Source organism: Tiliqua scincoides, chromosome 1 (genome assembly GCF_035046505.1).
Source record: "Tiliqua scincoides isolate rTilSci1 chromosome 1, rTilSci1.hap2, whole genome shotgun sequence".
In the NCBI taxonomy this organism is placed as follows: Eukaryota; Metazoa; Chordata; class Lepidosauria; order Squamata; family Scincidae; genus Tiliqua; species Tiliqua scincoides.
In genome coordinates this window covers 61,706,691-61,724,065 of record NC_089821.1, presented here as the reverse complement: position 1 = coordinate 61,724,065, position 17,375 = coordinate 61,706,691, and the positions used below count along the sequence as shown (strand labels likewise).

General features: G+C 41.7%; 1 protein-coding gene across 2 annotated transcripts in view; it reads left to right on the top strand.

Moving 5' to 3' along the window:
* The window catches only part of PTDSS2 (phosphatidylserine synthase 2), a 66,287-nt gene that overhangs the window by 19,387 nt on the left and 29,525 nt on the right, over nucleotides 1-17,375 (top strand). For both annotated transcript variants that reach the window (XM_066631521.1, XM_066631520.1), the window contains exons 3-4: nucleotides 13,794-13,876; nucleotides 16,509-16,576. In XM_066631521.1, coding sequence (XP_066487618.1) covers nucleotides 13,794-13,876; nucleotides 16,509-16,576 — 151 coding nt within the window. The remainder of the gene's footprint in view (nucleotides 1-13,793; nucleotides 13,877-16,508; nucleotides 16,577-17,375) is intronic.

Genomic DNA, 17,375 nt, shown 5'->3' with positions numbered 1-17,375 from the left:
ACAATGTGGGGTTCTTTCCTGGAAACACATACATTTTTTACTGGAGACAATTTTGTTGTTCCATCTTACACATACAATTATCATATACCTCCTGCAGTCAGCAAATGGCATTGCACTTTCAATCACAATGACCTCATGTCCCATAACTATCGTATGACTTACTTTGGCCTTAGAAATGCAACATAACTGTTGCTAAAACACTATCTTTTGCACGTTTTGTGAGAACTTGATCTTTGAACTGGCTGTGTTGCTTTTTTGATATAGTTAAACCACCACAACTAATTTAAAATATTATTATCTGCCAGTTATGTATACACTAAAACTGATTTGAAATAAAGAATAAGAATATAAAGAGAGCTGGTGTGAATACTGTTATGCATGCTTGCTGCTCTGAAAAATATTGGATAGCTATTTACTTGTATATGAAGTCTGAGCTTAAAACTATGCTGCTGAGCCTGTGTGTTAAAAGGAAAGACTAATTTTTAAAAGCACACAGGACAGGGAAGATATATATATTTTTTCCTGTGGTTTGAAGATGCTTTCAAACCAAAAAGTTTTTTGTAGTTTGAAAACAAAGGAACATTCACTATGTTTGTATTTTATCTATTGTGTTGAGAACACTGGGCACACAGCCAAGTTCAGCAATCCGTTTGACTTTTAGTTTTGAACTTGCTTGGACATTTAACTTAACATACTTTCTAACATGTGGAAACCAAAAGAAGGCTTAAAACAATGAAAACAGGCATATATACAGGTAACAAAAGAAAGATCAATATGGCATTCTTGGCTAACTTTACAAAACAATTGTTTAACTAACATTTTATAAACTGATAAATAAAAAGGCATGGTATCAGTATGGAATTAAGAAACATATAAGAATAAAACAAAAAGGCCTTAAGGGCTTGATTAGAATTATGGAACTAGAGAAAAAATTTTTTGATGGAACAGAATGAGACTAGAAAATCATTTTCTGATGAAACAGAATGGGATCAAAAAATCTTTTTCCTGATGAATTTAAACTATGGGATTAGGAGAAATTTTTTGATGAAGCAGAATGGGATCAGAAAATCATTTTCTTGGTGAATTCAGGGAGGTCCTTTAAGGGCCTGATGAAAGCCTTTGGATCAGAAAAGGTTTCTGATGGAACAGGATAGAATCAGTCAAAGCTATGGGAACAGGGAGACTTTTAAAAAGCCTGAATAGCTTTGTTATTACCTTTACATAAACATCTTAAAAAAAAAAAGATATAACTCTGACTAAAACTAAACTAAAATATGGTTTAGTTTGACTTTAGAGCTGTGATAACTGCTGCTGATGGGTAAAATGGCTGATGGTTGCTGTTCTGAAAGGTGTGTGGAATGAGAAACACTGAAAAATTTGGGAACTACTACAAACTAAGCTGAAAGGGAGGGGTGAGTTTAGCTTGTTGGTAGCAGTTTGAGGATCAGAACTGGTTTTACTGACCTTCCCTTTGGTATATAACTACTTTAGCAATGGGGATTGAGCATCTGACTGGTTTTAAAGAGAGATTTGCCTGTGTTACTTGGGCAAGCTTAAAATCTTAACTCTGTGTTTTTTATAATGGGTAGAGTGATTGTTAAGACTTCTTGACTTTGAAGTCTTATTGCTTGCTCCCTACTTTTTCTAACAAGGAAAATGATGGCTTTTTAATAGAAAAACACATTCTTTGAGAAGTTAGATAAACAATAAAGCTATTTAAACATCTGGGGGGAAAATAGCTTGTGTTGCAGGATTTTGACCTTTCTTAAGGTGGTCAAACAGTAGTTTTAACAATTGTTGCAAATGTTGCTTTCAAATGTTGCAATTACACTAAAGTTAACTGTTGGGGGACTTTTAATTTAGGTGTTGCAGGTACAACATGAAATAATAACACTTTATACTCTTTACTACAAATAAAGTGCTTGTGTTTGCACCTTTTTTGATACTATATAAAAACTAAACTGTTATGAAATTTAAGGCAGGTCTTATAAGAAAAAAGGATTTACTTGGGAACCTGCTATTAAAATCCATATGATAAATGGCTATAAGGCTCAATTTACGCTCAGCTGACACGAAGTTGGGCTATTTAACATGCTTTGGGCTGTTTAGCATGCTTTTGGAAAAAACTTAGCTAATGATACTTCTGGCTTTCTTTTTAAGTGGTTGGAATATTACTGCATTCTGTGCAGGGGTTCTTAGGAACTTCCAACCATAGGGAACCAAAAGATATGTATGTTTTGTACCTTTTTGTAATTCTTTAGCATCTGTGCTAGTGATGCTAACTGTTTTTAAATGTAATCTGTACCTCTTTTGGCACAGAATGGGGGAGAGTTTTCTTTTTTTGACTGTTTGCCTTTGGGCATTCTGACCTTGTTTTACAGGGAAAACTATGGACAGCTTTAAAGACTCTTTTGCTATTAAGTTTTTTGATGCTATTGCATTTTGAGCCATGGTTTCTATATGGGATGGCTGCTTGTTCTAGCTGGGTTGGTGCAGAGGAGGAAAAAGAGAAATATAAGCTGATATATAGTCTGGCGGAAGAGGGCTTGTAGCACGGTTTATTTCCTCTGTCTGTGTTTGCAGCTCTACTTGTAGAGCGTAAGTTTGGATGGTAAATTAAGTCTGTGACCTCTTGGGAGGAAACATGGTGCTGAGCTTTACTAAAGAGAAACAGTAAATCATTGCTGCGGTATTGATAAGCTTGTACCCATACTTACCAATGCTATACTTACCTGGATCCTGAAGTCAGGATGAGTAACCTGTGCAAGGTGGGTAAGATAGCTGTTGTCGTGGCCCCTCTTTCAGGGTCAGACGAAACATGGCCCCTGTTTCAGGGTCATGTGAAGCAATGAATGGGAAGCAACCTGAAACAGGCTACTTGATATAGAAAAGAGTATAAAAAGTGTGTAGCCGAAGGCTTGTACTATTTTTATACTTACCTAAGTACTTATGCTTACCATTGGGATCTCGAAAGATGAATGAGCTTTTTAACCCTTGCCGGGCGTTGATAAGCGATTTTCTTGGCCCCACGGGCTGGGCGCCTGATGTAGCAGCGCAGAATGCTGCTCTGGGAAGCACCCAAGGCTTTTTGGGGCCTTGGTGCTTGATGGGAGACACACAAGACTGTACCTTGTTGCCTGAGGGAGAGTGCTAAAGAGAAGCACTCTGAGGGTTTGACAGTTAGAATTGGAGCAAGTCAAGGCAATGAGTTCGGAGGCAGAGGACAGGCCGTTTGATCAAGACCACCTGGCTCTACTATACTCGCTCATTGCAGAAAGTCTCTGCCTGCTGCGCTAGATGTAGCAATAATGCTACCTGGGAAGCAGCCCGAGACCCCGGAAGTCAAGGACTGCTTGATGGGGCGCAGAAGCCAGAGCAAGAAAGGATCCCCATTTGCTGTGCTAGATGTAGCTGCGAATGGGGAACAACAAAAAAAGTCAGGCTGCTAGAAATAAGAAAAAGCAAGGGTTCCTATGCCAGGGTGCCAGAAGTCTCTGTGCCATTGCTAGAAGTTGCAGAGGGTCCCTGTTGTTCCCAGGTTCAGATGAAGCAATGAATGGGAGCAGTCTATAACAGGTTGCTGAATAAAGCAAAGCAGAAAGCAAAGCAATTTGTCTGCCATACTTGGCTGGCCCACGTCTGGGCACCTAGCATAGCCACAAAGTTGCTGAGAAGCAAATAAACCTCAAAATCAGATGCTTGTAAAAGCAAATGCAGTGAGAAGTCAGAGAGACAAAAGAAATCCAAAGGTTGCGACGCAAGGCCGCTTGGAAAACACACAAGGCTGTAAGAGTGAGGCTAGAGCAATAGAAAGTCAAAGCAATAGGTGGGAGGTAGACAGCGGACAAGCTGTTTGAATAAAAAAAACAAGACAGCCTGTCTACTGTACCTGATTGTTGCAGAGAGTCTCTGTCCTAGGACCAGAAGTCTCTGTCCCAGGATTAGAGGTCCCTGTTCTAGGATTAGATGTCCCTGTTCGAGGCGCCAGATGTTGCAGTTACCCCTGGGGGAGCAACCAAAGCCCAGGGGTCAGGTTGCTGGATATAGGTGCGAGAGCAGAAGCCATGAATGGTCAGACAGAAAATCAAGAGACAGCAGACATATTGAGGGTTGAGAGTGCAGAGAGAGAGAGAAGCTGATTCTACTAGCCTCCTCCTGCGTTTTTATTGTACTTGCAACATTAACAGCTACATTCAGTTCTCAGATAAAGCCACATTAGAATCTCATACAGGGGTGAGAACAATGGGTGCTTCTTCACAGAGTGCTGTATCAGCTATTGTCACACTTAAGCCTGGGAACTAGCATTCCTGTCGGTTTGCCAACAAGGGAGGGTTTGCCCGTAATTGCGATCGCACCAAGGCTTTCTGTGTGCTTCTGCTTAAGCACTTGAAAATACCACAAAGGTGGTAAGGAGACCTATTCTAGAAGGAAGTTTGCTTTCTTTTTTCTTGTTCTTGTTTTTATATCTTTGTTTTCATTTTGTATAGATGCAGTGCTCTGTGACACACACACACACCCCCACATCGTTACTTTCCATTTTCTTCATTAACAGGCAGGCATGATTCTTCCTTTTACAGATGCAACTATAGGAAAGCAATAAATGGGCAGGCAGCCTGCAGCTAGGAACTGAAAACAGGATAGTTCCTGCTTGTTAAAATTCTGATTGTATCTCTCTAATGTGCTGGCTGCCTGCCTGTTTGTTGCTTTCATCTTACATAAGAACAGCCCCACTGGATCAGGCCATAGGCCCATCTAGTCCAGCTTCCTGTATCTCACAGCGGCCCACCAAATGCCCCAGGGAGCACACCAGATAACAAGAGACCTCATCCTGGTGCCCTCCCTTGCATCTGGCATTCTGACATAGCCCATTTCTAAAATCAGGAGGTTGCGCATACACATCATGGCTTGTACCCCATATTGGATTTTTCCTCCAGACATCTAGGCTTTAAATTTTATTTTTTTAAAAATAACAAGGTACAATCTTGTTGTACCTGTAAAAGGAAGAATCATGCCTACCTGTTAATGAAGAAAATGGAAGGTGTAATGGGGATGGGGGGGGACAGCTGATAACTGAAACTGTGGTTGCCAGATCCATGGATATGGAGGTACACCTGTGTCAGCTTGAGTTCTGAGTGATGCAGAACCACAGCTTACATATTGGTTCAGGGAGCAGGTGCAGAGCAATGATTCAGTAGAATCAGCAAGCACCTGGGACAGGCACACCCTGGGTGTGACCAAGCCAAATACTGATTGGCTGAGCTGACTATATGAAGATAGTCAGGAGGAGCCTCAAGTGCAGCAGTAGGGGAGTTGATGGAGTAACTGTGAGACTGCTGCCAGTGACTGAGGAGGCTGGATACTGTATGTATGTGATATTACTGACTTATGGACTGAACCTTTGACTGTGTATTATTGGAACTGATTTGGATTTGTTATACTGGAACTGACTGCTCTCCGTGCTGACTCTTGGACTGTTAAATGACTACTCTATATGTGATATCCCTTGACCAATACAACTGCTGAAAGTACTCTGCTGTAGTTGAAGTGTTGTTCTTGCAACCTGCTCATATTGGGGCAAGACTGGGAACCTACACCAATCCTCTTATAATTTTATACAAGCCCTCCTTAAACCTTAACAACCTGTACTTAACTATGGTTTAATGGTACAGCTGAACTGACCCATTGTCTTTGATTTCCCTGTTTTTCCTCTCTTCCTGTATCTTTGTTAAATTTAATCTCTCCCCCCTCCCATTCTTTGTTCTGTGTCTTGGACTGCTTCTTAGCAACTGCCCTGTCTCCTGAGGGAAGCTCACCTATTGCCTCTAAGATGACTGTGTAAAGGTAAAAGGAGTTCCACCAGCATCACAGATAGGAACTTTGACACTCAGTCAAAGCCAGATATATCATGTTCTTTAGGGACTTGTTAGTGTGTTTCAACTCTAATGGCTTGTAATTGTAAGCTTTGTAAAAGGAAGCAAACTAGCATTGTTTGTAATATCCACAGTAAAACAAAATGGAACCCTGTTCCTTTTTATTGAAAAAGCCCATCATGCTTTAAATTGCCTAAATGCAATTGTTGTTTATCTGTGTTCTGCATAGTAAACCATAAGTAAGCAGTCTACTCATACTTTTGTGTTCTCCAGTGGAAATTATAAGGTGTTTCAGTGCTGAAGCTGCCCTTTGCATGATTCAGAAGGCATCATGAACGTAATCTTGAGCAATTTTGGTGACTTCCATAAGCCTAACTTCATAAGGCATTTTGCTAAAATATAAAATTTTGGACTGGATGTCTAAAAATATGTGATATTCATTGCAGCGTTTTCCTTTCAATTCTGTGCAGTAGTCAGCACAATGATTCATTTGTTATCTGTTGCAAAATGTTTGAAAAGATCTTTGTTATGACAGATAATGAAAGGGATCAATATTAGTGAATACATGCCTTGCGCACAACCCTGTTTATTTTCTAGTGGTGTAATGTTGTGTTTTGCATAATTGTGTATGACAAAATTGACAGACAAAAAGGCAGCAGTAACAAATAGCAGTTGGAAGACCTATTGCTGCACCATGTGTGATTTTTTAAAAAAATCATTTGTTAAAGGGCTAAGAGTTAAAAGAGACTGGAGTTTAAGTTTGCCCATTGGCTGATTCTGTGCTCCTGATATATTTCAACTGAGTTCAGGAAGTCTGGAATAATCATTGTTAACTAGTGTCAGTGTTTGTGTCCCAAAGCTTCTATTTATGTTACAGCTGCAGTACTTGTAGCACATATAACTTAGTTCTCTGTAGTTGAAAATCTTGCTTTGTAGAACATTTAGAGTGTAATCCTATGCTTGTGAAGGGCAGTTGCTATGTTGGTGTGAGCTGTCATAAAAGTGCCCTAAAGCTCTTTTTGACTACTGGGTCTGGGTGGGGGAGTTGGGACAGGGAGTGGACTAGGTCCAGGAAGGGGTGGGATTGGTGGTGGCATCCATACCCTACTTCCAGGTAAGGGGGTTTCCTACCCCCTCCTGGGCCAGCCAGCACTACACCAGGCTGTTGGACGTCTTCCAGCTATATAGCTGGTGGAGATCTTAGTAGGGTAGGAGTAGTAGGGTAGGGTGGAATGTTATTTGGTGAGGGGAAAAATATCCCCTTACCCCAAGGAGACCATGTAGCCTTGCTGCACCAGTGCAGGTTAGGACTGGGCTGTTAGTGACAGTGAGCCCTTCATTTAGTTCCTTTGTTTTTCCATTACTACATGGTTTCTTAAATCTGCGTTAATTGGATTCCTTCTTGGTGAACAGTATTGGTGTATACATGTATAACCTAATTATCAACAGATTTTTTACCTGTGATTTTATCTCAACAGTGATAAAAGTGCAGTGAGAAGGGCACTTTAAATTACAGGGGAAAGGTTGTTTAACAATAGCCTTGTTAATGCAAGAGAGGGCAGCTGGCTGACAATCCATCAAACATTCTCTCTCCAGGCACTTAGAACAGCTTCACTCAGAAACAATTGACCCCTCCCCCCCAGCATGTGAAAGAAGGCTAAATCGCAGTGATTATCACCACCTCCATTTGTTCTCCCTCACTGCAGCTCCTGGTGAAGGGGGGTTGTTGTCTCCCAGTGAAGCCTTTCTAAGCTCCTGGAGAGAGACTAATTGCCTCTGTGTGTATTATAAAAGGTCAGCAAGGCTGTTTTTAAATCACTGAGCAAAAGGACATTGTTTTTTTAAATGGACTTGCTTTAATGTGATCTTTGCCATCCACTGTGAGTTCTGGGAGCAGAACCAAATAATGAGACTCAGCTTGTAGTTGCCATTGCTTAAGTATTAACTGGCTCTTAAACTAGGCTCCTTAAATTCACTTGATGGTGAGCACAGTGAGACACTGTTCCAGGACTAGGGAGAAGTTGGGGAGCTCATAGCTGAAGTCATGCTGCACTTTAATCCCAGTGTAATATGAAAGACATGATCCCAAACCTTTCCTCAGGTTGGGAGAAGTCACAGCCTCCCTAGGTTTTCACTGAGAATTAAGGAATTTTGGGCATTGAACATAAAGGTTGCTTTCTTGGGGTGGGTGGGGGAGAAGCGCCATGAGGAAAAAATATGATTTTTGAAACTAAGCATTGTAAATAACTGATGCTGTCATGGTTCCTAACCTGATACAGCAACCTGCTGGTCATTCCTCTGCTGTCACCAGTCCCTAGCTTACCAGGACCCCTCTCTACGAGGCCTTGAGGGCATAGGAATGCTTCTCTTCTAACTTCTCAACCCTGTCTGAATTGCCCTCCAGTAAACTGGTGCTATGCCAGAACTTAAAGCAGCAACAAAGGCAGAGTCAATGTAGCCCTTCAAAACAAAGCTGATTTTATTTGTGAGGTCAGCTTTGGTAACAATATTTCTCTGTTAATTTTAATAATGCTATCCAGCAGTGATTTTGCTTTGTGATTTAGCTCTTTCAGCTTCTCACACAGAATGGGTGCAAGGTGGTGTAGTGCCCTGGGGCTTTTGCTCCCCTTGCCCCCCCCCTCCCTGGAGTGCCACTGCTCATGCACATGTTTTGCTAGCTTAACAATGTTGATATACAATGCATTGAGTATATTGTTCTCTGTACATGAATGTGCATTACAAGATTAAATAATAGTACATAATTCCACCCAACATTCCACAAACTCCATAATTCCACCTAATACACTTATGGATAAGTCACAACATGTCAGCTTAGGATACAATTCAACTTTGTTTTAACTGCTGTCTGTAGTCTGCTGTGGTGGTTTTCAATAAATAGAAATTTAAGGTTTTGGTTTTCCCAAATTACCTATTTGGCAATTGTATTTGATACAGTGTATCACACTGAAGACTGCTTATCCTTAACTCATGGAAATTTGATTCGTTTAGAATTCTACAGCTATCCTTAATTTCAACCTCTTCCAACACAGACCTCCTTTGTAGCCCATGTGACCAAACTGGGCTCAGTTTAGTGGTATGAGAAACATAGCTGAACCTGTAGACATATCAGAACTTCAGTGATTCAGAAATTTCTGCCTTTCAACAGAATATTATTAGTTACTAGTCCTGTCACCAAGTTTCAGCTTGTACTGTATTTCAGTATTCGGATAGAATCTATTCAGATCCTTCTTATTATCTTTGCACATTTCCAGTTCATTCTGTCTGTTGATGACCTTGAGCTGCACATCAGAGTGTGTGTGCCCTTGCCCACTTTTGTCTAGAATGCATTTAAGTAACAATGATTGACTTTCTCTGCATTGTTTCTCAAGTACACAGAAATAGCTTGTGGTTCAAGTCCTTTTGCTGTATCTTTGGAATGCAAATGGCATTCATGTAGAAAGTTTGTTGTAGACAAGGACTTTAGTGTAGTTCCACACTGTTGTCTCCTCCAGCTGAGCCTCAATCCTGGGCACTTTTTTCTTTGAACACCTTACAGGGACTGCTTGCTTAGGTGCCTGTATCTTCTTTAAACCCAAATAGGTTTTTTTGTTTTTTTAAGGTTTGAAGGATAAATGGAGACCAGGCAGTTGCTTAGAGGTAATTTTTTACTTGCCATTAGTGATCAGGTAAGAAGCTTACAAACCCAATGTAGGGTGTGTCTGTTTCCTTACATGGAGCTGTCTTGATCCTCTGCCCGGGCAATATGTATTCAACTCTAGCATAAAGTTGGAGGGGCAACCTTTCTCTCTACAGTTGCTACATTTATTCCTGAAACTAACTGAATAGGGATGCCTATCATGTTTTTTATGGGAATCCAGAGGGGGAAGCCAGAGAGGAGTTCAACAGTCACTAAAGTATTTGCCTTTCAGCAAGATCCCATAAGTGGCCCTTAGAAATTCTTCTCCTTGCTGATATAACTGAGACCAAAAGGGGGCTTTGGAATTTGAATGCTGCCAGAAAAAAATGGTGAACAGGATGGACCTGCCTGTGTAAGGTTGCATGTCATAAGACCAGAGTTATCATACTTGTTTTATGCAGTGGGCTGAACAGTATTCATGGAGCCTGTTGAGGACTGGAAGTGGCATCATTAACCAGGAAGTGATGTCATTAAGCACGTGGTGACCAGAAATAAGCACTTTTTTCTCAGGAGCTGATTAGCTGCAAATGACAAAAGAGAAATCATGCAAATCTTGGTCACATTTTTATGATATGGGAGAGCCCAATTATTACATGGGTTGAACTTTCATCAGCACCATTTCTGCCAAGGCGTCACTTCGCAACCCTGCAGCTGAGAGACGCTTAGCAAAATGTTGCATCAGCAGAAGCAGCAGTGCTGAAAGTGTGGCCTGTTACAATTGGGCTCTCCTCGGAAGCTTCTTCCTTTCTCACCTCTCTTGGTCTGCCTCTTCCCCTGTATTGTTCCTTGCCTTCTGAGGTCTCCTATCTCTTCCTCCCAGTGCCTTGGCAGAAGCAGTGTTGCTGAAAGAAGCCACCGCCAGTACTTGTGTATAAGTCAGTCTCACAGATATGTTGAGAGCAGTTTTGAGCCAAAAATCATGGAATTTTTATGACTCTTGGATAAGTTGGGAAGGGGGATTAAATTTCGGAGGGTGTCTGACTATAATTTTGTCTTGTTACTTAAGCGTTACTTAAGAGCTACCTACGAACTGTACAGCCTCTAATTTATTAAAAAATAATAAAAGATCATAAAATGCATTTTTATTCATTAACCTTTTAAATTCTGGTCTTCACAACCTTTTTTGTAAACACTATGAGAGTGAGTGCATTGTAAACAACAAACCAGTAGAACCATTAAACAAATCCTTTAAGGTGCCTAGTGTATGAAGCCAAAGGCTGAATATATAACATACAACTTTTAGCACATAACTGGGAGTGTGCAGTTCAATTCACAGGAGAGAGACAAGCAACAAGGAATGATCGTGAGCAAATGCAGGTCTACATAGTTGCAACCCTATTTACTCAGACATGGACCCCATTGCTTTCCATGGGTGTTATTAAGTAATGGTCCATGGAATTGTATTCTCAAACTTTGTTTCTTATGGAAATGAGGATTACATCCTGGTGTTTTAAAAATCAGATCGCTGCCAAACATCTGCAAAACAGAACAAGGGTGCAGACAGGTTGGGTGTGATCCTGCCAATGAGGCGTGCTTGATTTGAATGGAAGTGTTGAACCCTTGCTTACTTTCCTCTCAGCAGGAATGTAAAGGTTGGCTGCAACTTGCAGCCTTGTTGCAGTGGAGCTTGACTGCCCTATAATTATCTCTGCATTATCCTCTTGCTCTCCTCTGGGCTTCTCCTGGCTGCCTGAAGGGCTCTGACTCACAGATAAGGCGAGGAGATGATTTACAGTTGATCTATTGGCAGAAATATCTCCTCTTATAGGCGAGTATCTACAGTATGCTGGGAGAGCCCAGATATCATGGGTCCAGATAAAGAGCTAACGTGGGCTATATCTAGCCCTCGGCCCTTATGGTTGCTTCAGGCTGATCTGAAATTTTTTATTAGCCTGTCCCTCACTTTCTTTAGAGACCAAGTTTGTCGCTTATGTATTACAAAAGGATTTACAGGTGTGTGTGTCCCTGTTTCTGTGGGAATATGTTCCAGCCCCCTGTGGATACCAAAACCACGGATAAAAGGGAACCCTGTAGGCTCTATGCACTCATGTCTCTTCTTTTCCACAATAGTAGAAGAGGAACATGACAAGCAGGCAACCTGAACACTAGACTAGGGAGACTAAGAGAAAGTTAACCTTTCTGCTTCCGACTGTCCTCCTCTACTAGCGTTCAGGCTGCCTGCTTGTTGCCTTCCTTTTCTACCATTCTGCAAAGGAAGAGACATGAGTGCTTGGCACCACACTGTAAAGGAAGACAAATGGTAATGGGTGTGGATGTGGGATTGGTAGATATGAATGTTTGTACAGGTGGAGCCTATTTATCTGCGTTCTGTTCCATCACTGGCGCGATTAACAGAAAACGTGTTGTGCTAAATTCCATAGAGTTAAGCAGATACACTGCAGCCTGACACTTGGGGCTGGAAGGAAACCAAGGCAGCTGTTATCAATCCCTTCCGCTCCTTTGCCTCCCCCACCTCCCCCTTTCACAGGTGGGATGCTGAGCTTTTAAGAGTCCAGTCCTATGCATTTATATTCAGAAGTAAGCCCCGTTCTAGTCAATAGGGCTTACTCTCAGGAAAGTGTGGAGAGGATTGTATCCTAAATCTAATGCTTTGCTTGCTGGGAAGGCTTTCTTGCTGGGCTGTTTTGTTTCCGTAGGCTGGAGCACCATGGGGGAGGGGGTGGGAATTTGGCAAGCACTCCCTGGGTTTTTTAAAGCAATGCCCTCTGTTGCTACCACACCTCCCTGTGTGAGTGAGTGAGAGAGAGAGCTCCACCTTGCTGCACGTGTTCTGCTACAGAAGTTTTGGGTCCCTCCTTCCCCTCTTCAGCCTCTTTGCTGGCTCAGGGGCTCCAGGAGTGTTACTGTTCCTTTGAAAAGGACTCTTCCATGGCTCCAGGGCTATTTCCCTACCTGGGCGAGGCGGAGCCTTTTTGCAGTGTTTTGGGCTGCCTTGAAACTGAGCAAGAAGCCAGTGCAGGGTGAAGAAGGCAGAGGTATGTGTGACTTTCAGTTCCCCCACCCCATTCTCGTTGAGACAAATAAAATAAAAGATAAAAAATCCATGGATAAATAGGTTGCACCTGTATTTGCATTTCACTTCTAACACACAATAAGTGGTAAATTGGACAAACAGAATTATCTCTATCCTTGCTCCATGTCTGACTGCTCAAAATCTATACCTAAAACATCCAACTGTGAATGTAATATGAGCTAGACTTATTCATAGTTATTCAGTATTACCAGATTAGATTGCTCTCTTTCTCTTTGAAGAAATTTTATTATATATCCAATTGGTCATTACAATATAAGCACATATGAAACAGGCAATAGTGGTTCAACCCTCCAGACACATCAAATAAAACTGAGTGCATTAAAACCCAATGTAGGATAAAAGCATAAAATGTTAAAATGGTTCCAAAATGGAACAAACTTCAGTAATTTTCAAGTTCTTAACAGCTAATAAGGAGTACAGGAAAATTTAAGATTTAGACAACAGGAAATTGGCACGGATTTTCTTTGCCACAAGGGCAAAGCTAGCCACTTTATAGGTGACATCAGAGTTTGAGTCAGCAAGGAACCAGCAAATCAGGGCTGAGATGTTTCTTGGAACAAGGAAATAATGTTGGATAGGTATTTGATTAGATTGCTTTAAAATTAGTTATAGCTTCCTAATGTAGATGTTCAATGAGTATCCAAAAATGATTTAACATATACTTGGGAGGGCAACAGGGGCAAATGCCCTTGGTGCCATGCCTGGGGGTGTGTGGCACTGCTAGTCTCCTCCCCCGCTGCCTTTATTTTAATCTATTTTTTAAGCAAAAGAAACTGGTAGCTCCAAGGACTTCTGTCTCAAAAAAAAATCAATCATGATGAAGAAGGGGTTAGGAAGAAGGAAAGATGCGGCCCAGAGCATCATCACGCCTGGAGTTGCAGCCATTCTCAGCACGATTCTGTGCCACTCTGGGCCGTGTCTTTCCACTCCTCTGAGGAAAGAAAAGGAGGCAGCCTAAAGCAGCACAGAATTGCGCTGGTAGTGGCTTCAACTCCCTATACAGTTCTGGAGGTGATTGCAATGACCTGATGATGTCACTCAGTTCTGGACCAGGGGGTGAAGGGACAGCAAAGTTGGAGGTGGCCCCAACCGGAAAAAGCCCCAGGACTGTCTCTGCATACCAACTAGAATATGTTGAACACTGAAAGGTTTTTGTGCTTCCCCCCCCCAGAGGTATCGTTGCCAGCATTCTAGTTTTCCTGTGTTTTGGAGTCACTCAGGCTAAAGATGGACCATTTTCAAGACCTCATCCAGGTAATTGTAATTTCTCATAGCATAAAGATTTGACTAAAATAGTAACTCTTAATCATATGTAAACTGGTCGTTCCTGTTTCATGGGACCCAACAAGGAACAAAATGTTGCACCTCCCAAACACTAATGCTCAGTTGACTTAGGCAGGCTAATTCTCTCTCCTTGCCCCCTTCCCTGGTTTGTGTTCCATGTGACATTCAGTATCCATGGTTCCTGAGAGTCACCAAGCTTGCTTAGTGTGTGTGTGTTTGCTTTCTTAATTTACAAATATATCTTCTTTTGTACACCAGGATGTCCCCAAATATGTAGAAACAGCTACTTTGTTTGTGCATTTTCCTACTTTGCATACAAACTGATTGGCACTTGGCCATCTGAGTTTGCTGTTGGTATTTCTAATTATATTATAAGGTACCCTTCATGTAGAATGTGATCGCCTTAAGAGAATCTAGCATAGTTTTAAAAGCCCTCACTCTAAATTGTACCTAGTTACAAATTTCTCAACTAAATATTTTCTTCGCTTTTTGACATCTTAAAAAAGAACTTATGGCCCAATCATATAGAGGGCCTATGGCAGCAGATATCCTGAACTACTGCCCTAAGTCCTCTTGTAGCATTGTAAGAGCTTCACCACCACCATGAGTGTCACAGTCGCCAACCCTAACAGAGAGAGGCTCCATGTGTCTGTCAGAGTTTTACTCAGCCCACTTTATAGCAGATAAGGTGCCAATGAGGAGCGGTTCAGGGGTGGATCAGGGAGGCAGGGAGCAAGGAGGACAGGGGCTGAATGGGGGTGAATCTGGATGGCAGCAGCACATGCTGGATCCTATCCCTGGTTTCTCTGCCCAGCATGTACCCTGCCTTTCCTCTGATTTATGCCAGCAAAACAGCTGCCGTAAGGACTATGCATATATAGTATAGTATGTTAATTAAGAAGTCCTTATGGCATAGGACTATGCATATAGTCCTATGCCATAAGGACTTCTTAATTAACATACTTACATGATTGGGCTGTCAGAAGTGCAATGGCTTCATAATAATTCAAAAGTATATAGGTGTTTGCAGACTACAGAGGATTTGTTCAACTGCAGTGGCATGCCTGAAGAACTGCATTCATTAGAGCAGTACTTCCCAAAGTGTGGATCAGGAGCCCAAGCTCAGTGGGTTGTGATCTGGACCCTCTTGCCTGCCCTTTCGCTGGTTTGGCTCCAAATATGAGCCATTGCAGAAGTCCCAGTACTCATGAGAGCCTCCAGAGGCCTCCCCTGGCCCAGCTACCCATTCTGCAGGTCCCAAGATGACTCTCCGAAGCCTCCGTAAGCTACTTTGGTTTGCTTCTGAAACCCGGTCGCCAGCCAGCAGAGGCCTCCAGCCCCACCAGGTGCACTGCAACTCACCACAGAAGATGAGGTGGGTAATGGTGTTGCAAAGTGTGAGAACCCCTGCATTAGAGAATATAAAAGGTTCTCTCCTGAGAGATGTCAGTGAGCTATCCCAGGTTAGGTTATACCTGCAAAGGTATTCTCCCTCCGCCCCCCCCCAATAGCTTTTTGTAGGTAGATAATCTGGTCACAATGTGGCACTTTCATGCCAATGTATTGAGATGATCTGGCTAAACACAATGGTGTTTTCTTTAAAAAGAAATACCTTCCAAAATAGCGATCTTGTTAGAATAAACAGGATTTTGACCTTTTCTTGTGTTGGAAGAAAAACAAAAACCAGCTGAGCAAAATGGAGATGCTCTTGTAATTCTGAACGATTGAACCATCAGAAAATGGTTCAAAGGAGTGACTATTTTCAGTCCCTCCTGAGTTGATCACCATTTTCTAACAATGCAGCCATTTTGGCAATTACATAAAAATGGCTCCAAGAACTGTTTAAGAAGCATTAAAATAAGATGTCTTGAGTTGAATAAGCAAAATTATTACTGAAGTATTACTTTTGTGAATCGGTCTCTGCTGAGCTTGAAGTAGAAAAAAACATTGAGAATAATGGAGAAAAGGAGCCAACTGTCATTGTAGAGAAATTAGTGCTAGTGGGCACATTCAAGCATGTTCATCACAGGGTCTTGTAATATTAGGAAAACCAAGATGCTGGTTCTATATTTCTATGTGTGTCTGAGGTACATTTTACCTCTACGGTATATTACTGCCAGCAGTACTTGATTTTTGAAGCTTTTTCAAAATATTGTCAGGAGCTGCTTCTACTGAATATGTGAAATAGTGTTTAGCATTCTAACATTCTTCTACTTTCAGAAAGTAGTCTACTGAGACTCAGACTATACTATCTACTACTATCAGACTCAGAAATCTTTCAATAAAGTTTTGATAAAGTTAATCTTGTCTTCCTGAATTTGACATCTTTAGGTAGCCACTAGTTATGTCCATGAACCATCTCCCAGAGAGAGAGAGAGATTTGCTTTTGCAAACACCATCTTTACATGAACAAACATTTACTAGCTGAGACTTCACTGAAAACTTGTCTCTTGGAAGCACACTATTTAACCTTGTTCAGTGTTGAGGATTTGACCGCTTCATAACTGACATTACGTATATTCTGTAATAATGCCAGCCATTAAATTGTTTTTTTGTGTGCACATGTGTGTGTGCGTGCTGATTTTCTTGTTTGTTCCTCTAGCTTACTGGAGGTTTTGGCTGTGTGTCAGTGTTGTTTATGAGCTGTTCCTCATCTTTATACTTTTTCAGGTAAGGAATTTAAAAATCGTCTCTTAAAGAAGTTGCCTTAGATGTAAAATTCAGTGACTCTTTGCTAGTTAGCATTGTGACCAGCCTCTTGGGTTAATCTAATTAGACGGGTGCCCTGCTAACTGGGCAAAGAGACATTTCTTTAATTGGTGTGCCTCTTATATTTAGCAGGGGGAGAGTCACTGTACCTGTTCACCCCAGCACAGTGTCTTTTCTAATGGCTGTTTGCTAGTGATGTTATGCATGTTTTTGGATTGTGATCCCTTTTGGGAGAGGGAGCCATCTAGTTATTTGATTTTCTCTATTCACCTTTTTGTACACTTCCTTGTTGAAAAGCAGTACAATCATTCATCGCTTAGCAAAAGGGATACGGACCTGCACCCCCATTGCCAAAGCGAGGCTTGACATTATGCAAAGCCTCCGATAGTAGGGGAAACGTTCTCCCCTTGCCTCCGGAGGCTCCTCTGAGCCTCTATGAGGCTTAGAATGCCCGTTTTGGCTGAAAACACGTGACCTGGTTTCCCAGGAGACCAGAAGTCACATATTTTCAGCCAAAATAGCCAGCCTGAGTCTCTGAGATTGGCTCCCCTTGGCTTCGGAGTCTGGGGGGTGAACATCCCACCATCGTATATGCGGGATGTCGCTAGCCGGATTGTCGCTAAGCGGCACTCACATGTATATAAATATTTTTAATTTCATTCTTCATAGCCTGTAAGCTATGTCCATCCTAAGGGAATGTGCCTGTACAGAACAGAGTGTATAATGTGCTTGAAAGTTTTGTCAGACAAAATTATCTCCA